Genomic DNA, 21,443 nt, shown 5'->3' on the forward strand with positions numbered 1-21,443 from the left:
TGTTTTATTATGCAGAAAAACTCAATCCAGAAATTTATTTAGGAGTTCCCACTGTGGCTCAGTGGGTTAAGGACCCGGCATCGTCTCTGCAAGGACATGGATTCAATCCTTGGCCTCGCTCAGTGGGTTAAGGATCCAGCGTTGCCTCAAGCTTTGGTCACAGACACAGCTCGGATCCCGTGTTGCCACGGCTTTTGCATAGGCAGGCAGCTGCAGCTCTGATTTCCCTAGCCTGGAAACTTCCATATGCCATGGGTATGGCCCTAAAAAGAAAAAAAAGCAATTCTATGTGAGGAAGTGGAATGGAAGTATGAATTCAAGGAGAAAAAGGATTAATGTAAAAGTTCTGACTATCACTGGCTCATGTATCATTTAAGTGATGATGGGCCATATCAAATCATAACAGTGTTTCAGTGTCACTGAATACATTTTAAACAATGGTATACCTTTTTTTATTTTAAAAGTCAATATTTATATTATCATCAGGTATCAGATCCTTTGTATCTTTCTAACTTTATGATTAAAAAAACTTTAGATGTTAATCTAAAAAATTGTGTGAGGGAATTACAGTTGGACAAATTGTTTGGAAATGTTGCAGGGCTGCTTATGAGCATCATTTGATGGCCCTGCTTGGCCCTCCCTTTGGTCCACCCAGGACCAGTGGTAGGAATCCTATTCTGCCTCCTTTGGGCCGAAATAAACTTGGTACTTTAAACCAAGCACCCACATTAACAGTGACTTCCTGTGTAAATCTTTAAAGAACTGTCTCAGTTAAAGGCCGTCCAAAATCTCTCAAATGTTAAAAAAAAAAAAAAAAAAAGATAACCAAACATTTCCTCTGGTACTATTTCCTTGACTGGTGGGAGAGTGGAGGGAGGCTGTTTCAGATCTGTTCATGTCCTGTCACACTGAGCTATCAGTCAATCCTTGATTATGCATATTTAACAGATAACCAAGAAAAAAAAATCCAGCCAAAAACTTGGAAAGATTTTCCACCACCAATCCTTTCACTACGGCTATTTATATAACAGAAAACTAATCACGTCCTATCCTTCCTGGCTTCATTTTAATGATTTCAAGAGGAGGAAAGAAAGTAAATAGTAAGGAATTGGGAAGGATGGGAGGAGAGGAGAAAACACAACAGCAGAAACTGGCCCCAAATCATTCATTCCCTCAATAGTTACTGCCAACCAACAATTAGGTTCACCAGAGCCTTGCATACTAAAAAGTGGGGGTGCCAACATTTCCCCCCAGAACTGAAGAGCAAATAACATGGCTTAGCTCCCATCTTCCCAAGCCACATGCTATTCAAGGAGCTAAAAATGGCTTAAAACCAGAAGTGAGAGGCTCAACCAAGAAACTCGCCCCTTCTCTGCAAGAAGGAAAATGAAAGTACTCATTAATTACATCTGTATTTAGACAAGTCTAAAGATTAAGCAGTTCTGGGACCAACATTCCCTTCAGATGGCAATTTCAGATATTTCTCATGAAATTTGCAAACAAGAAAACAAAGCACATCATGGAGGTACTTTGGAGGTGAGGGCGTGGGAAAGAAAGCCTTAGTATTTCGGCACTTTTCCCAGTTACAAGTGTTTTCAAACAAAAATAAAGTTGCACGGTCTTCTGTATACCACAAAATTCTTCCCCCAAAGGGGAACCATTAGGCAATATCCTTTTGGCCTTGTACACAATGGGCTCCCTCTTCCAGACCAATTTAGAAGCAGGTGACACAATTCTAATCTGGATATGGCAGAAGATATGATACTAGGACCACAGAATAATTATCAGGCAGCAGACTTCAGTATTCTGTGCCGGGGTGTTTATACAGTGTTTCAAGCTCTATCCTAAATATAACTGTAGAAATGACACACGATTTTACAAGGGCTATGTAAGAACAGGACAGGCAAATGAAACATACCTCAGACTGAGATGGGAAAAACAGGGGCTCTACTGCCACGGAGAGTCAACCCGCCAAGGAAGAGCCACCGGCCTCCGTTTTTCCCTCTGAAAAAAGGGGATCCTAGGCTTTGTTTCCTGTCTCCCCCAGATGATTTATAATACTGTTAGCAAATGTGAGAGGTCCTCACGTGCCTTAGGTACGAAGTCACTGTCAGTGTTTTCTAAAGTTAAACACTACAGGAATTTCTTTACAAATCTTTATCAGCAAGCCCCTCCCGTCTTCATACTTTCCCCCTCTGCAGGATCAGAAGAGAAACATGAAGCCAACTTTTACAAGAAAGATGACATGTGCTGATCGACCTCCCTTCTGCTCATGAACCAGTTCAAGGTGCCCCCCTCCTTGCAAGATCAAAAGGAACTCCAGACCTAGGAGGCGTTTTAGAAAAACTCCAATGACTCTGGAAGGGCATGAGTAGGAGGCAAATCCTCTTTACAAGTATAAGGATATGAACACTGGAAACTACACACACATACACACGCGCCCGCCCAAACTCACCCAGATTATCAGACTTAGCTTCAGAGAGAAATTCCAGAATGGTGAGGAACATTTAGATAAGCAGATACTATTGATATTTATTTCTGAATTTTATAATTTCCATTTGTAATAATTCAGTTTTATCTTTTAAATGTTCTTCCTTGTTTAAAATCAGTGCTCCAAGAAATTAAAACCATTTTCACCCCCACATTAATCTGGTGTCTTTACTCAAAGAAACCTAAAAATAGCATTTTTAGCACACCACGGGAATCAAAATATTAAGATTTCTGTTTCACTCTCAAATATAAGAGGTAACGGTCTCCTGCCCCATCTTGGCTCTTTGAGAGCCACAAAAGCACGTTTTAACTGTTTCTGGGTCCACATCTGGAGTTTAATAATCCGGTTTAAAAGGCAAATGATTTAAAATATAAACACATGGCTTCCTTTTCTATAGTAATTCCTAAAGGGAGAAAAAAAGAGTCTGGGTACAAACAAACTATTGTTTTAAAGAGAATTTTTTCTAATTAAAAGCATACCAAGAAAGCTAACTAAGCTTCTACTTACTTTCTCCTAGAGAAAATAATAAAGGCAAGACTCCCTGTCATAATCTAATTAAATCTAGATCAAATTTCAGGTTAGGTAACAGTAAGGCCTTAGGAGCACAGCACTCAATTTCTGCAGAGTATGGCCCCAAGTGTGTGCTCGGGTTGGGGCTGGCAAACTTTTTCTGCAAAGAGCCAGATAGTAAATATTTTCGACTTTGTGGCCCATATAAGCTCTGTCACAACAACGCTGCTCTCGTGGCCCAAAGCAGCCACAGACGGTACATAAACAAATGAGGGGGGCTGTGTTCTGTCTTATTTATGGACACTGAAATTTGAATGTCATATAATTTTCACGTGTGTCAAAATATTGTTCTTTTGATCTTTCTCAACCATTTAAAATGTAAAAACTCTTCTTGGCTCACAGGCCATGTAAACAGGCGGCGGGGCTGGATTTGGTCTGTGCACAAAGAGTGGTTGGCCAGCTTCTGGGTCAAAGCCATAAAAGACTGGAGTCACTGCCAGCTCAGCCAAGCCTTAGGGGAAACTGAGACCCAGAGAGGTGTGATGACCACCGGGGTCTCCTAGCCAATTTACAGCAGAAACAGAAGTGAGAATTAGATCTCTGGGAGTTCCCATCGTGGCTCAGTGGTTAACAAACCCAACTAGTATCCATGAGGACATGGGTTCAATCCCTAGCCTTGCTCAATGAGTTAAGGATCTGGTGTTGCCGTGAGCTGTGGTGTAGGTGGCAGACTCGGCTCGGATCCAGCATTGCTGTGGCTATGGTGTAGGCAGGCAGCTACAGCTCTGATTAGACCCCTAGCCTGGGAACCTCCATATGTCGCAGGTGTGGCCCTAAAAAGACAAAAAAAAAAAAAAAAAAAAAAAAAACCTCCCGAAAGGCCAATTGAAAAGGTAAAGCATCAATGAAGAAATGTCCTTCCTAATTTCAACTCGCATGGATGGGCAGTGGGTGCTTCACACCAGAGATGTCACAGGAAACCAGGCACTAGTTGCAGGAGCCTTCAATACCTGCCTGCCCACTATGCAAAACAAATGCTCAATCAGCAGCAAGCACCCAAAGGATGAGCCAGATAACCCATCAGCCTGATTCTTTTCAGTCTTCTGGGTACACAACTCTGGCCACTTCTTTCACAGCTGAAGAAAAAGCTCCTCTTTGGTTACTCTGATTAGAACCCTAACAGGAGTTCCCATCGTGGCTCAGCAGTTAACAAATCCGACTAGGAACTATGAGGTTGCGGGTTCAATCCCTGGCCTTGCTCTGTGGGTTAAGGATCCGGCATTGCCATGAGCTGTAGTGTAGGTCGCAGACGCAGCTTAGATCCCACGTTGCTGTGGCTCTGATGTAGGCTGGCAGCTACAGCTTTGATTAGACCCCTAGCCTGGGAACCTCCATATGCTGTGGGAGCGGCCCAAGAAATGGCAAAAAGACAAAGAACAAAAAAAAGGAACTCTAAGAAATAAGAGTCAGTGTGGCTAAACAGTTATCAATGCTAAAAATTACTTTAAAATATAGAGTAAGGGAGCTCCTGTCGTGGCTCAGCAGTTAATGAACCTGACTAGGATCCATGAGGATGCAGGTTCGATCCCTGGCCTCTCTCAGTGGTTAAGGATCCGGCATTGCCAAAAGCTGTAGCATAGGTGGTAGATGCAGCTCAGATCTGGCGTTGCTGTAGCTGTGGTGTAGGCCGGCAGCTGTAGCTCTGATTTGACTCCTAGCCTGGGAACCTCCATATGCTGTGGGTGAGGCCCTAAAAACCAAAAAAACAAAAAAAGAAAGAAGGTCAACCTTCTCACTCCTACTTCCTTCTCTTTCTCTCTCGTTTTTTAAATGTTTCTCTCCTCCTCTTTTTCTTTCTTTAGTCTACACTTTTTTCTTCTTGGAAGCAAGTCTCATTTTTGTTTTCCCATGACCCTTTTAACTTCTCCCTACGCCTTAACTGGGTATATCTCAAACTAAAAGATCCTTTAGAATTAAAACACACCCATGTATTCAATGGTCTTTAACTTACCTCCTCTTTAAATAGCACTCTGTAGTTTGAAGAGGGGGAAAAAAAAAAAAAAAAAAGACTCCAAATTAAGGTGACTTTTTACAAAGGATACTTGTCATCTGACTTTTTAAATCACATTTTCAGATAAATTCATGGCTTTCTATCCTGTTATATATTCATTCAAGGCTTGAAGTTTTACACCAACATTTTTCAGAAATTCTGCCGTGATGATTGTTTATGAAGATTGCTCTATCAACTATTTTGTTCTTACACACTTCCTCAAAAAGACATCGTTTTATACTTCTGTGAAGAGGAAGTGGAGTTCTTCTAAGTAATTTTCAGTTCTTTGTGACAACCTAAAACTCCTCAGGATTTTCTCAACACACAGTTATTCTCCTAGATCAATCTGAACATAAAATTTTTCAGGCAAATAAACTAAGACAACTGATTTGTTAAAAAGGAAATGAAAGAAAAATACACCTCCTCAAGTTGCAGGGGACCCAAAAGGCTACAATTCAAACCTAAGGATGGCGATTCAGACAAAAATAAACACATACTTTCAACCAATGTTTTTTAAGTTAGAAGGAAGGCCAGATAAATGGGCATAAACTTAAAAAAATATTTAAAATCATATTCTCTTAGAGCTGAAATTGACCCTAGAGAACTAGTCCCTTTGACAAATGAGGCACCAACCAGCTATTCAAGGACTGTTTCCTGAGTGTCTATCATGGAACACTTTCCGGACAAAGACTCTTCCCCTTGATTATCACAACTTTCCCATCAAGCAAGTAGTATTATCCCCACCTTATAATCGACAAAAGCCGTGTGTCACAGGAAACCTGACACAGCTACTTAGGAGCAGAAATGTGCCTATAGACCAGTCCTCACTATTCTCAACTTCAGTACTCTCTTAACTATGCCACTCCATGCACTACTTCTGGAAATTGTTAGCCAAAATGCCACAATATTTTAAAATACTATAAATACAGTAAGAAAGCACCCTGGAATCTTGATGGAAGACGCCTTGCTAAAGTCAGAGCTCCTCAAAACAAGACTATTTTTTCTTGGCTGCAAAGAAATGGAGCATTAACAACTCAATGTTACACTCACCTCGCAGGCCCCCAAGACATAACTATGCTGAGGCGCCAAAGCACCTAAAACCCTATTCTCTTGGCTTCTAAGTTACTCATGCCAATATCATTTACTCAGCTGCAGGAGACCATTTCTCAAGCTTATAGCCTATTCTTAAATCTGGACTCCATTAAGAAGGCTATGGAAAGATTTTCTCACTTGTGGGAATATGAGAAGCTACTTCAGCATGCCTTAAAGCAACACTGAAATCTCTGAGGGCAACGACCAACACCCACTTCCTGTTCAGATAAGGAGAGAGGTGAGGCTGCAGGGGCCATTAAAATTGAGACCTTATAAATAAACAGAAGTTGCTGTCTCTAAAAACTACCCAGGTTAAATAGAAACAGGGTAAAAAAGTTCATGTAACAAAATTATTTTTGGCAACTCTAATACCTATATTCCCCCGGAAGAACCTTACCTGAAAGAGTTTATAAGGACAACCAAATCCAGATCTTTCACACACACACACGATACACACACACGATGTGATTTTAAGGCAGATACTCAAACATCTGACATGAGTCACAAGGGCCACTTAGACTAAGTCAATAGATGGGTGAACCTCAAAACTTACTCAGAAGCGTATTTCTTTAGGCAACCAAACTACCAGAATCCTGTGCTTTTCCAACAATCAGTCAAAAAGAATTCTAAGAACTCTACTGAAGGAAGATATTCCATCAAGTGAGAGTAAAGAACTCAGAAGGGGCACAAAAGGAACAGGAAGAAGTAAAAAGAAAGAGAAACAGTTTCCAAAAAAAAAGTGAGTCACTAAAATATTTAGGTGCCCTGAGCAAATGCTAAGGTTTGGAGGGGGGTTTTCTTGTTTTGTAAGATAAGGACTCTCTTTTAAAACATAACCACACCATATTCATACTAAGTCATCAAATAGCCAGTCAGTATCCAAATTCTTCAATTGTCTCTTAGAAGTGGATTTGTTTTTTTATTTTGTTTTTTTGCAGCGGGGGGAGGAGTGTTCATGCCCATGGCATTTAAAAGTTACTAGGCCAGGGACTGAACCCACACCACAGCCGTGACAATGCCAGATCCTTAAACTGCTAGGCAATCAGGAAAACTTCAGAATCCAATTAATCTTCCATTTATTCTATATATTTATTCTATATATTTCTGCATCGATTCTATATTTTTCCTCACAATTGGTTTTCTCTTAAGAAATGTGATCTTTTTGTTGTCACTGTAGACTTCCCACAGTCTGCATTTTTAAATAACTTTTTTTAATTTAAAACACAAGGTTTTTTAGAGAAATGCAAATCAAAACTACCATGAGATACCACCTCACACCAGTCAGAGTGGCCATCATTAATAAATCCACAAGTAACAAGTGCTGGAGGGGGTGTGGAGAAAAGGGAACCCTCCTGCACTGTTGGTGGGAATGGAAACTGGTACAGCCACTATGGAGAACAGTTTGGAGATACCTTAGAAATCTACACACAGAACTTCCATATGACCCCGCAATCCCACTCTTGGCATATATCCAGACAAAACTCTACTTAAAAGAGACACGTGCACCCGCATGTTCATTGCAGCCCTATTCACAACAGCCAGAACATGGAAACAACCCAAATGTCCATCGACAGATGATTGGATTCAGAAGAGGTGGTCTATATACACAATGGAATACTACTCAGCCATTAAAAAGAATGGCATATGCCATTTGCAGCAACATGGATGGAACTAGAAAATCTCATACTGAGTGAAATGAGTCAGAAAGACAAAGACAAATACCATATGATATCACTCATAACTGGAATCTAATATCCAGCACAAAGGAACATCTCCTTAGAAAAGAAAATCATGGACTTGGAGAAGAGACTTGTGGCTGCCTGATGGGAGGGGGAGGGAGTGGGAGGGATCGGGAGCTTGGGCTTATCAGACACAACTTAGAATAGATTTACAAGGAGATCCTGCTGAATAGCATTGAGAACTTTGTCTAGATACTCATGTTGCAACAGAACAAAGGGTGGGAAAAAAAATGTAATTGTAATGTATACATGTAAGGATAACTTGATCCCTTTGCTGTACAGTGGGAAAATAAAAAAAAAAAAAAGGCCATCTCCAGATCTACCACATTATTCTGCCAATGTTCTGCACCATGAAGACTGTCCAGCCTCTTTCAACGAAGTCCATGCTAATCCAGGATAAATGTCCACAAAATGTTACCATGACAAGTAATACATGCAACATTCTATTTGAGTAGAGGATGTCATGGAGACAGAAGGACCCATAAGCTAACACCTTATTTATGCTTTTGTACTTTTTGAAAAAACGGGGGGTACACGTTAGTTTTTAAAAGATCGCGCCTAAGCAAAAAATGGGAACAATGAGCTCTGTCCAGATACAAACTCATTAATTTACTTTTCTAGGAGAGAACAGGTAGTACTTCTCAGAAGAACTCAAGTGAGAAAGATCTGTTTATATACAAACACCTCTCCTACCAAGTTTGCTGTTTCTTCCTTTTGCATTTTTGCCTTCTCGCATGAACCCAATGCTTCAATAAATTCAGTCCTCAGGCTACTTGACAGGCATATGGCACGTCACTCGCCTGGGATGCCTTCCACCCCCATTTGCTGCCTGAACCATTCCCTTCCTCAAGGATCAGCACGACTCCATCCAATTCCCTGAGGCCTTTAATAACTCTGCCTATCTCTAGACTCCTGTAGTCCCTAATTGGTAGCCTAAAATACGATCTAAACCTGCACTATAGCTGGTGTGAGAGCTGTTTCATATACCACATGCATTCAATAAAGACTCAAGGAGGGGATTCCACATACAAGGCATTCAAGATCATCACTAATGAGACCTTGAGCTCCATGAGAAGGGTCCCTCATGATGATACAACTATGTCAGGAGGCCAGAAGCACGCTGGCTAAGAATGTGCCTCTGGGAATCAAGCTTGTCCAAATGTGACTCTGCAGTCATGTGACCCTGAATAGATCACTTAATCTCTCAATTACTTAACTTCTTAATTCTCATTTTTATCATCTGCAAAATGGATTAACAGCCACTCTTTCACAGAAATGTCGTTAGGATTAAACCCCATAAAGCATGAGTATTGTCTTGTCTCCTCCTTACCGATTCTCTGTCTGATTTCTATTTTATTGTGCGTATTCTTATCTGTTCTTATATTTGTGGAAAGAGGAGGGAGTAGAGGACTCCAGCAGTCACTGCCATGGAGATGGAGTTCCTTAAATACTCCTTGGTTGCTTGAATACCCAGAAGATACACTTAGAGCCACAGGTGCAACTGTCCCTTCCCTAAAAATGTAGGGTCCCTTTCCCTAGTGTCACACTGATACTTCCCCTGAGAAGAAATGGAATTTGTTCAGAATTAACTACAACGGTAACCCATCACCACCCCAAGAGATGGGGCATGTGGAAGTTTCCAGGCCAGGGATTGAACCCACGCCTCCACAGCAACCTGAGCTGCCACAGTCGGATTCTTAACCTACTGCAGCACAATGGGGACTCCTCCACTCCAACTGCAAAAAAGAAGATAAACAACCAAAAAAAAAAGAGACAAAAGTGATCTTTTATCTTTTTGATGGGGGCCAAAAATGTTCTCTGAATTTTGTTTGAATGGAAATCCAATATCCCAGTGTACAGATGAAAGACGTTTACATAAGTTTTTCCAAAATTTCTTCTTTGAGCACCTCATGAGTAAAAACATTTGAACGTGAACATATACACATATCTACATATTTCATGCACTTAACAAATATCTATTGAGCATTCACTGTGTGCCTTACACTAAATTTTGAAGACACAGAAGGGAATGAAAAAAATATATTTTTTACCCTGTTACTTGTAGCTCTCCTACACATAAGTTTTTGTCTTAAAAAAAAAAAAAGATAAAACATATGGTATAAAGGATATGTACTATGGAGAAAAGACAGAAAAAGGAGCAAGAAACATGTGGAGTGGGCATTTTAACTAGAGTAGCCAGAGAAGAACTCACTGAGAAGGTATTCTTCAGGAAGGATCTGAGAGAAGTGAAGGTGGGCTGTGCAGAGGAAGAGCCTCACAGGAAGCAGGAAGCTTGGGGCCTGGGCAGCAGTGCACCTGGCACGTTCCCTGAACAGTGAGGAGGCCTGTGCTGGAGCCAAGGATAGACCAGAAGAGCCACAGCTGCACAGGTGAGCGCAGAGTGGAGGGGGGCAGGCAGCCACTCGAAAACATTAGCTTTTGCTCTGTCTGAGACAAGAAGGCTTTGAGTTGGGAAACAATAGGATCTGAGATCCATCACTCTAGCAGCTATGGTGACTAGAGAATAGGGGCCCAGGCTGGATGGGGAAGACCAACCAGAAGACCAGTGCACTAATCCAAGAGATGGTTTGGCCAAGGTGGTAAAAGTGGAAAGTAGAGCTAAGAGGGTTTTATAGTCCTAGCATATAATAGCAACTAAAAAAATACACAAAAATACGACTTCCCATTGTGGCTCAGCAGTAATGAACAGGACTAGTATCCATGAAGATGTAGGTTTCATCCATGGCCTCACTCAGTGGGTTAAGGATCTGGTGTTGCCAAGAGCTGTGGTGTAGGTCACAGATGTAGCTTGGATCCCGCATTGCCGTGACTGTGGTATAGACAAGCGGTCATGGTTCTGATTCGACCCCTAGCCTGGGAACCTCCACATGCCGTGGGAGCGGCCCAAGAAATAGCAAAAAGACCAAAAAAAAAAAAAAGAAAGAAAAAAAAGAAAGAGAAAATAAATTTTAACTCTAATGTTTTCATTCTCAAACTCAATAAACCATCCTGCTCGCCCCTGGAGTAGAGGTACCCCCTCTCTTGGCCACTGTTGAACAATAACAGGTTGGCTGATTTGCCTCAGCTGACCTGAATTTCTGCCTCAATTTCTGTTGTGACGCTTGTCCTGCCTGGGTTCACTTCCTTTCTCTTCACTCTGCCAGTCTTAGATACCCAAGCAAAACAAGCTACACAACAAGTGGCTGTTGACTGCATGTAGGAATTCCCTCCTAATGAAAGTTTATGGTCACTGTGTCCACAGCATCCAATCTCTGTGGGGCCAAGGCCTGGGAAACAGACTTGGTAGACCCAGATGTTATTGTGGAGTTGAGTAAGACCAGGATTAAGGTGAGAACCCAGGCTATTTGCTAAAGCAACCCCTCTGAGGAAGGCTAATGCGGGCCCCAGCTCACCACAGTTCTCAATAAACATGGGGTCTGCAAGTTTGTCCCCCCTGCCCTGCAAGAGGCTCAAGGGAGTCTCAAAGGCCACACTGAAAAAAGCCCCAGGGGGTCTGTGTCCCCCCCCCCCCCCAAACCAAGCTCCTGGACGTCCTAGAAGATCGTATCTGGGGAGAAAGAACCCATGCCTCTTAGGCAGAACCATGGGTGTGCTTCTCAGACTTAGTCAAACCCAAAGCCGCCACTATCACACTGTGGCAAAAAACAGAAGTTCATGGAAGGCAGATACTTTTTGAAACCAGATTCCATGAGTGGAGAAGAGGTTGACATTGAAATACCAGGTCACTTTCTTAGCATGCTCAAAGCATTCAGAGAGCTCTCCACCCACTCACTCCCATTTCACAAAGAAACTAAGGCCAGGCCAGGACTTGCCCAAAGCTACACAACTATTAAAAAAAGAACCATGAGTAGAATCCAGATCTTCAGAATCCGAACCAACTGTAATTTTGTTTTTTTTGTTTGTTTGTTTGTTTTTTTCTTCTTTGGGCCACACTTGCACCATATGGAAGTTCCCAGGCTAGAGGCTGAATCGGAGCTATAGCCACTGGCCTACACCACAGCCACAGCAACGCTAGATCCCAGCCTCGGCTGCAACCTACACCACAGCTCATGGTAACACTGTATCCTTAACCCACTGAGCAAGGCCTGTGATCAAACCTGCATCCTCATGGATCCTAGTCAGGTTCATTAACCCCTGAGCCATGAAGGGAACTCCCCAAGTGTTATTTTTAAATTAACTGAAGGCAAAACAAAAGCAATGTAACACAGAAACCTTTAGAAACAGATTAGAACTGTGATTAAATGTTGCCTGTCTAGGGTTCACCTCAGACCTTTTTGCAAATCTAATTTTAGTAAAAACTGGGGTGGGGGACCCCCTTGGGGCAAAATGGCCTCCTGGTATTACAGAGACCTTAGAAAGTTACACGGAGTGCTTATGACTCATGAGGGTGTGACTGAAGGAATTAGGGACAATGAAAACCAAGAAATGCAAAAAAGCCTGAAATGGCCCAAAGATGGGCTGCGTGCTTCTTTGCTTAGCCGGATTAACAATCAGTTTTCAAAAGGAGAGACAAGTGAAAGAATCCTTAAAAATAATGACTATCATCATAATAAAGAGTCAGGAATCACACATTTCAACCTCTTGAGCTACCAATTCTTTTAGAAGCATGAACATTGATAAGAGAAAATACCTGCTTCCTTAACTTCTGATGGCAGAGCAGAGGGTGAAAATGATGTTGGCAAAAGGGTACAAAAGGGATAATCAACAAAACTGATAACCTACGAGTTTCCGTTGTGTCTCAGCAGTATACATGAGGTAGTAACCCAACTAGTATCCATGACGATGCGAGTTTGAGCCCAGACCTCGCTCAGTGGGTTAAGGATCCAGCATTGCTGTGAGCCCTGGTGTAAGTCACAGACGTAGCTCAGATCCCACGTTGCTGTGGTGTAGGCCAGCAGCTGCAGCTCCAATTCGACCCCTAGCCCGGAAACTTCCATATGCCGCAGATGCTGTGCTTAAAAAAAAAAAAGCAAAAAGCAAAAAACAAAAACAAGCAAACCATAAACCTGGTAACCTATACAGTGAATAATCTTAGATAATCTTGGGTTGTCTATAAAATGAAAGTGAGGGACAGGGCAGGAATCAGTTCCTAAATTATTGACATTGCTTAAAACCCTCTTCTGGAACCAGAAGTTAACTATTTGACATTGTTACCTGAGGAGCTAAACTAGGGTTCATCTGCAAATACAAGCGCCACAGCCACAACAACCAGGCCACCAGTCATGGAGGGGCTGAGTAGCCGAGGGAGAGGGTGGGACCCAGGCACTGGAAAGGCACCCAGTCCAACCTCTTCATTTTCAAAGAGGAACCTGAGGCATGCAGAGGTTAAACCAACTGACCAGCCAAGGGTTGGCTAAGACACAATATATGCCACCTCTCCCTTATTTTATACTCACAGAACACACTGATTATCAATCAGCATATTTGCCTCCATCTCCGGCTACAAGAACCACAGTGCTTCCGACATACTGCTCCTGCCACCTACCCTGACTGACTCCTCAGAGTGGATATGTGAGAAAGAAGCTATTCTCCAACTCTGGCCTTGTGTAAAGTCATGAAACAATCTTTATAATACCTGCTTCAGTGTAAACCTGACCGGAAAGACAGTGACTAGATTACTAGTCAAACTAGTTCACTGTTACTATCAAGCCTGAGGCGAGCACACAGTTTATGTGGTGTGACCATCAGTCCAGGTTTACCTGGGACAGTCCTGGTTCCCAGCTGCTTCCTCAATTTCATATTTAATGGTACCCCCTATCATTCTCATAGGTGTCCCAGTTTGGATAAAAATGATATGGTCATCCACCCCGCTGTATACCACAGGGAACTATATCTAGTCACTTGTGATGGAACATGGTAGAGGATAATGTGAGAAAAAGAAAAAAGAGGAGTGCCTGTCATGGCGCAGTGGTTAACGAATCTGACTAGGAACCATGAGGTTGCAGGTTCGATCCCTGGCCTTGCTCAGTGGGTTAAGGATCCGGCATTGCCGTGAGCTGTGGTGTGAGTCACAGACGCAGCTCGGATCCCGAGTTGCTGTGGCTGTGGTATAGGCCGGTGGCATATGCCATGGGTGCGGCCCTGGATGAAAAAGACAAAAATAAGCATAAATTTAGTTTATTTGGAAAAATCATTGATCTAGACATCAGAGGTATCACTTTTATGCTCAAGAGAAAGATACTGCTATTATCATGTGGAATGTTTAAAACTTTTACCTGGTTACCTAGACAGAAGACTGGAAGAAAATATATCAAGATGTCAAGAGTAGCATTCTCTGGAGTTTCTGTTGTGGCTCAGAAGAAACAAACCCAACTAGTATCCATGAGGACACAGGTTCTTCCCTAGCCTCCATTAGTAGGTTAAAGATCTGGCATTGCCATGAGCTGTGGTGTAGGTCATAGATGCAGCTCAGATCCCGTGTTGCTGTGGCTCTGACAAAGGCGGGCAGCTGCAGCTCTGATTCAACCGGTAGCCTGGGAACTTCATATGCTGCAGGTGGGGCTCTAAAAAAAAAAAAACAAAACAAAAAGAGTAGCTCTCTCTGAGTAGAGAGATTTCAGATGGTTTTAACTATTTTTCTTTTTGCTTATCTGGCTTTCTGATTTTTCCACAGTTTATGTGTTAATGATCAAGGGGGAAAAAAAATCACCAATCCATCAACCAACACATCCTTCTCCAGGATGGGGAGCTGGAGGGGCGAAGAAGATAAGCCAGGCACAAGTCTGGCAGGAGCAGAGGGCCTCAGAGCAGCTCCTGACTCTGCCAGAACTGGGTCTAGCCCCCAAGCTAGGAGGACTGCAGGAGTGGTCCCCTCGTGACATCCCGGGAAATAAGAGGAGGCATTTGTGAGTCCTACGGCTGCACTGCCCTTTCAACTATTAAAAGTATATATAGCCTTGTGGTTAGAGCCCCACCTGCGCAATCAGACTGCCAGGCTAGGACACTCAGCTCCATCACTTACTGGGTGTGTGATCTTAAATAAGTCAATTAGCCTCTTTATTCCTGTTTTCTCATCTGTAAAGTAGGAATCACACCACCACCTACCTTCTAGCATGGCTCTGAGGATTAAGACAGATGATTCATGGCAAGGGCCCAGCACGCAATAAGGTCACAATAATGTAAGCCATTATTAGGTCTCTGCCATGAAACACCGCCCTCAAGTGCACTCCCCAAGCCACGTGATCCCAAACCAACCAGAAAAGGGTTCAAAGAATAAAGCCTTTCTTTTCCCTTTTTCCCTGCTTTTGGCAGAACTGCACATAGAGTTTTCTGTAAGCCCCGCACCACAGAGAGCCACAAAAGGACAAGGGCAGCCCAGTAAAATATGTAACATGCCCCAAGGCCCCACACTATGGGCTAGAAATGCTGCTTTCAAAGTCTTAGGATTTCTAGTTTCTTGCCCCTGCCACAGCTGCCAGTCACTGCCTTTGGCAAGGAGATGGGTGACTCAAGTGTGAGCTAGGACTTGGCAAGAGGACACCAAACCAGAAGGCCTCCAGGCAGGAAGCCCTAAAAAGGGTCACCTGCAGAAAGAGTTTGTCTGCAGGCAGCCCTTGAAATGGAGATGGCATTCTGCTGTCACCAGCAATTCAGGTAAGAATAGTGAACATTTCAAAGAACTTAATCATTTTGTCTCATAACTTTGAAAACCTTTTTGGGGGGGGCAGGCTGAAGATATGGCGACACTCTTAAAATCACGGCAGTGCCAGAGTTCCCATTATGGCACAGTGGCTTAAGAATCTGACTAGGAATCACGAGGTTTCGGGTTCAGTCCCTGGCCTTGCTCAGTGGGTTGAGGATCCAGCATTGCTGTGAGCTGTAGTGTAGTTCGCAGACGTGGCGGCTCAGATCCCGCGTTGCTGTGGCTGTGGTGTAGGCTGGTGGCTACAGCTCTGATTCGACCCCTAGCCTGGGAACCTCCATATGCCACGGGAGTGGCCCTCAAAAGGCAAAAAGACAAAAAAAAAAAAAAAAGAATCTGACTATGGTGGCTCTGGTCATCGCACAGGCACAGGTTCAATTCCCAGCCCGTGGCAGTGGGTTGCCACAACTGCCATGTAGGATGCAGCTGCAGCTAGAATTCATTTTGTGGCCTGGGAACTTCCATATGCCACAGGTACAGCCATAAAATTAAAAAAAAAAAAAAACTCACAGAAGGGCCTTCATTATATGACATAAAGAACAGCACCACCCCCTCCAAAGTTCAATATCAAATCAAACTGCAAAGAATTTCACACCTATCCTAAACCAAAATGTATTACATTTGGATATGATGGAATTTTCTTTCCCAATTTAAATTACTTCACTTTATCAAAAATATAAACAAACTTCCTAATGTCCAGCTGCAAGGAAATAATTATACCATTATGTTAATTACACAAGTGAGTGCATTCTGGGTTGAATAGGGTGACCCATTTGTCCTGGTTTGCCTAGAATTTCCCAGTTTTAGCACCAAAAGTCCCATATCCTCAAAAACCCCTCAGTCTTTGGCAAACCAGGATGACTGGTCCCCCTAGCACTACAAGAAAAATGATGTGTGCCCTGTGAAGGGGAAAACAGAAGAGACATAGGTACAAATGCAGAAGTGCTCAATGCCAAGTTTGTTTGCAGCAATAGCTCCCAGTTCCTTTTCATAGTAAAAAAGAAAAAAAGAAAAAAAAAACTGAAAAACCACTCTTGCCTTCCCCCTTTCTTTTTACTCTCCCAAAACAGAGTTAGAAAAACGCATTTTCCTCCCCCTGCATGACTGAGATGTCAGCCCAGGAGTGAGGGTAGACCTGGTGACTGCCATCACCCAGCAAGCTCCTGCACCCAGTTTCAGCAGCAGGACAGAAAACATCATCTTCTTTCAAAGTACACAGGAAACTTATGTAATGCTATAAATCAATGTTCAATCAATTTTTTTTAAAAAAATAATAAAACTCAGGGAGTTCCCATTGTGGCTCAGGGGAATCGAATCCAACTAGTATCCATGAGGATGTGGGTTTGAACCCCGGCCCCTTTCAGTAGGTTAAAGAGCTTGCCATGAGCTGTGGTGTTGCTAACAGATGCGGCTCAGATCCCATGTTGCTGTGGCTGTGGTGGAGGCCAGCAGCTGTAGCTCTGATTCAACCCCTAGCTTGGGAATTTCCATATGCCGAGGGTGCAGCCCTAAAAGGCAAAAAAAAAAAAATTAATGAATAAAAAAAACTCAAAAGACAAACAAGACAATTAGTGATTCAGGTTATTGATAGCAAAGATGTTTCCTCAAACTACAAATCCAAGAAACCTAGTAAAAACAAGATTCCCCTTGCAAACAGGGCATTAAACAGATACCGGGGAATTAACAAATTGTTGCTTTACAAACAGCTGAGCAGAGAGCTAGGCATTCTTCTACAAATTCTATCAGTCCCTGATTCGAAGCAGGTGGCTCCCTTCCCATCATGGTGGAGCAACACTTCTGCAGTAGAGGTTTAAGCAAAGGGTTTTTAAGCCTCTGGTGAGGTTAGGAACAGGCTTCTAAGAATTTAGATTTTCAAATTGAAAGGTAAGACTATATAAGGCAAGAAAGACCACATACTTCCTGGACCTAAGTCTCACAAAAACCGTAGCTGCTTACCACTCCACCCCACCCTACCCAGACCTTCCTCATCCAGCCTCCCTCCACCTTTGCCCTAAGACAGGCTGGCAATGTTTAGATGCTCTCGAATCTTAGACTCTCTTTGATTCCTTTCATGTGTCAGGAACCAAATGAAGGTTACACTACTCTTTCTCATCATAGTTACGAGTTTGAGGGGAAGGGTAGGGATATATTCAGAAACACTTAAGAGAAAAACATCTTTGTAAGTCCTACTCTGGTAAGTCCTGGAGAATGACTTCCTTTCTTTCTAAAACCAAGTAATACACTTCTCGCAGGTGTTGATCTTGATCGAGGAGATGATGCCTTCTTGGCAGCCTTTGAACACATCCAGTGAGAAGACAGAGGTGTCTTAACCTTTAGCAGAAAGCACAGAAGCCTGCAAAGCAGGAGACGGGGTACATCTCCTACAGCTCAACAGCTGGGTCCTCGGGAAGACAGGCTTCCCTTCTCTAGACTTCAGTTTCTCCATTTAAAAAAATGAAGAAATTGGGTGAAGATCATCGTTGGCATCCCTTCCAGCTCCAAAATTCCACATGAAATTCTTCTGTGTACATGACAATGACAATAAAGCCTATGAGAAGCACTTTTTATACTTTGAAGACTGAGGAATTAACAGAGAAGCACAGTAACTTGCACTGGCAAAGATGACAAGACCAAAGCCGACTAAAACTGGAAGATTTAAAACAAGCAAATGTCTAACAGTTGTCAAAGTATGTGCCCAGAAGGTGGAGGGAAGCCTAAACGAATATCAATTTACACTTTTAAATGCTCTGGAACCAATGGGAACAAGTAGATTCATCAAGATTACCAGCTGCTCCTCCTGCTAAATTTAAGGATAACATAAATCTTAAGTGATCCCTCCCCCACAAAAAGAAAATTTTAAAAGCCTGTAAATACTTATGGAAAACAAAGCAAAACTTTGAATCTGAAGGCAGGAGAGCAAACCACTGTGGTGATGGATCACATTTAAGTCGCAGGGGTTCTGACTTAGGACATAAACTGAGAACGGCGAGGCACCAGATGCAACCCACTTAGGAAGATGTTTAACACCAAGGACTGGCATGTTCGACCGCGTGTGTCAAAGTCAAGACTGCCTCTCCGCCTATTAGGACCACAAAACAATGTTCGTTCCACCATGTATGAGTAAACAGCAGAAGAAGAAAAAAGCAAGCTGTTTACTTCTTTCGTGGAAGAAGCTGCAGAGTTTTGTCATGCAACTTGCTTGGGCGCCTGTGAGTGTCAAGGTCCTCAGAGCAGCACAGTCCGCAAAGGCAGGGTATTTCCATTCCACAGACCCGCAGCAAGGACTGTCAGGCGAGTCAGCAATAAACCCCACCTCTCCGATCCAGGACTCCAGGGCTGCCCTGTGCGGTGTCTCAGCTGGAAAGCAACAAAACTGATGAACACACACAGAGGGTAGCCCACTACCTGAGAAGGGAGCCCCGGACCGGACTTCTCCTCCTGGGAGAGCCCGGCCAGGGCCCAGAGCGCGGTCTCCAAGAGTCCCCATCGCGCACCACGCACACACTGCCTCTGGGTTACTAAAGAGGAAGTCAAAATGTCATGTCAAAAGGATAAAGACAGCCCGACCACACAAGAATCGCTGTCAGGGCGGGTCTACGGCTTAGCTTGGAAAGGGGTCCGCAGGCTGTGATCCCTTTTCCCTCTCCATCCACGGTCCTCCTGCCGGCGGCGCGGACCAGCCTCCTCTCGGCCCGCACGGGCTGGCGGAGCCCAAGCTGCGCAGCGCCGGAGGCGCACCTCAAGCCTCCCCTCCCCCTGCCCAGCCCGGGCCCGCGGACAACGCACCCCCGCGCACCCCCTTCCTCAGTCCCCAAGGCGCCCCTGGCCGAGCCCGCAGTTCCGAATGCCCCGCGCCGGGCAGCGCCGGGAAGGAGAGCCTCAGCCCCCGGCTTTCAGAGGAGCCGGCGGCCACACACACTCCTCCCCTTCGCCGCGAGTAAACAGCTCGCGGGCGCGCTCCGCGCCGCGCCCCCCATCCCCCCGCCGGGGCTCCGCGCCGCCCCGCGCGTCCCGCCCGCCGGCGCCGGCGCCGCCGCCCCCTACCTGGTCGGTGAGTTTGAGCACTGCCATTCTTCTGCTCCTTCGCGCGCACACACATACAGGTTCCCGGTCCACAGATGTCACGCCAGGAGCCGGGGAAGCGGAAGGGATTGCCAGGGGAAGGGAAAAAAATCTGGCTCCCGAATTTGACAGCCCTCCCTATGCTCCTCCTCCGCCGCCTCTTCCTCCTCCCGCCGAGAGGCTGACACTGGCTAGTAGGGTTTGCAGTCGAGCCCGCCCGCCTTTATACAGGAAGTACCGGCTGCTGCCAGCCGGGCCGCCACTGACATCACCGCGCGCTGCCTCGCTCGCCGCCGCGCCGCCTGGCCGACGCTGCCTCCTGCCGCCCGCGGCCGCGCCTCGCAGCCCGCGGGCCCCCGACGCCCGCTCGTGCTCGGCGCGCCGCCGTGGGTCCAGACTGCCGCCTGCTTTCCGCACCTGCACATTGCGCCCGGGGCGAGCGGGACTCGGCCCCAGGGTCGCCCCGGCTGCCCCCACCCCCAGACCCAGGGAGTGCGCGGTTAAAGGCATCCCCAGGGGCTGCTCGTGACCCTCCTTCGCCCCATCCCACGCACACAAACACACATGGTCGTACAACCTGATGAGCAAGTCCTGCTGGCACACCCCGAGGGGTAAGAAAGGCTGCACCAAAATTTTAACCCGGGAGACTGGGAGGCTGCCGCCAACTTTAACCCGGGAGACTGGGTCACACTCTAGATTGGCCTTCCCCTAAACCTCTCCCCTGTCTGGAAACAGTCCAGTACATCAAATGATCACACCTGGGTCAGGTACCACAGTGCTAATGCTCTCGTTATCTAAAGCGGGGAGGGCTCCCCCCCACACACACACACATTCTTTAGCAAGTGTTTTTCAAAACGTGAGGGTGGGGATTCGGGCTTTGGCCCTTTCGCCTTTTTCTCCACCTACCTCCCAGCTAGAACACACAGAAGCCCATCATTAAATTCAAACATTGGGAGGGAAGGAGGTAAAGTGGAGTTACTGGAGAAGAAAAGCGATCCTAAATTACCGCATTAATGGGCCCTTGAGTGTTTCCACCAGTTCTGACTCATTCCAGATAATGATGCTATTCAACAGATAGAAGACCCAGCTGTCAAACAGAGAGATGCATACACGATGGTCATATTCATACACATAGTGAAGAGTTGATACTTCTGGAATTCCGAGCAAATGATTCCTTCAACAACCCTGTACTGAGTGCTGACTTTGTACCAGCTACCAGAGAGGCACAGAAGGAAAGGGGGAGCGTAAATATTCCAGATACCCAGTCATAAGGGGTGTCTGACATGAATGAAATGGTCATCACTAATGAATGTAATTACAGGCTGAGATAAGGGTTGGGGGTGGGGGGAGAAATACTCGTGAAAGGAATCTGTGATGCAAGAATCAGACCAGACTGGTAGGTGAGGATAGGCTTCCCTGGGAAGTGACAAGAGGTGAGATTCTGCAGGAGGAAGGGCTGGGTAGGCAAGTACATGGGGTGCTGCTCCCAGGCAGTCCCACATGCCCCTGGCATGGCAGGGAGCAGACTTGCATTGAACAGCAAACCAGAACTACAGTTCCTGGGGCAAGACCAAATATCTACCCTTCATTCACAAACTAAAGGTGGGCTCTTCATTCCTAACTTCCGAGCCTCCCCAGTCTCCTGAGAAAGGAGAGGAGAGAATGGTAGCATGCGCTTAGCATCCCCCATTTATTATCTAACCATGGACTTGTGATTCAGATCACGAAGACAAGGGGAACCAAGAAATCACTCTCCTGGCCTCCACTCCACTAATCTTCAGTAATGCACAGAGACTAAAAAAAATTTCCCTCCTAAGGCCTCCCTCAAACACAAAG

At 44.8% G+C, this 21,443-nt stretch overlaps 1 protein-coding gene across 7 annotated transcripts in view; it reads right to left on the reverse strand.

Annotated features, from left to right (window-relative positions):
- The window catches only part of ANKRD44 (ankyrin repeat domain 44), a 343,478-nt gene extending 323,641 nt beyond the window's left edge, over window positions 1–19,837 (reverse strand). For 4 of the 7 annotated variants that reach the window (XR_007134051.1, XM_047773137.1, XM_047773138.1 and 1 more), the window contains exon 1: window positions 19,590–19,837. Coding sequence is in view for 4 of the 7 variants with exons in the window: in XM_047773137.1 (XP_047629093.1) it covers window positions 19,590–19,616 (27 nt within the window). In the remaining 3 variants the exon portion in view is untranslated. Of the gene's footprint in view, window positions 1–19,341; window positions 19,560–19,589 lie in introns of those variants that run through there. The other 3 variants (XM_047773139.1, XM_047773134.1, XM_047773140.1) reach the window with 3 other exon arrangements.
- Between the last annotated feature and the right edge of the window lie 1,606 nt (window positions 19,838–21,443).

The sequence above is a fragment of the Phacochoerus africanus genome, chromosome 3 (assembly GCF_016906955.1).
Source record: "Phacochoerus africanus isolate WHEZ1 chromosome 3, ROS_Pafr_v1, whole genome shotgun sequence".
In the NCBI taxonomy this organism is placed as follows: Eukaryota; Metazoa; Chordata; class Mammalia; order Artiodactyla; family Suidae; genus Phacochoerus; species Phacochoerus africanus.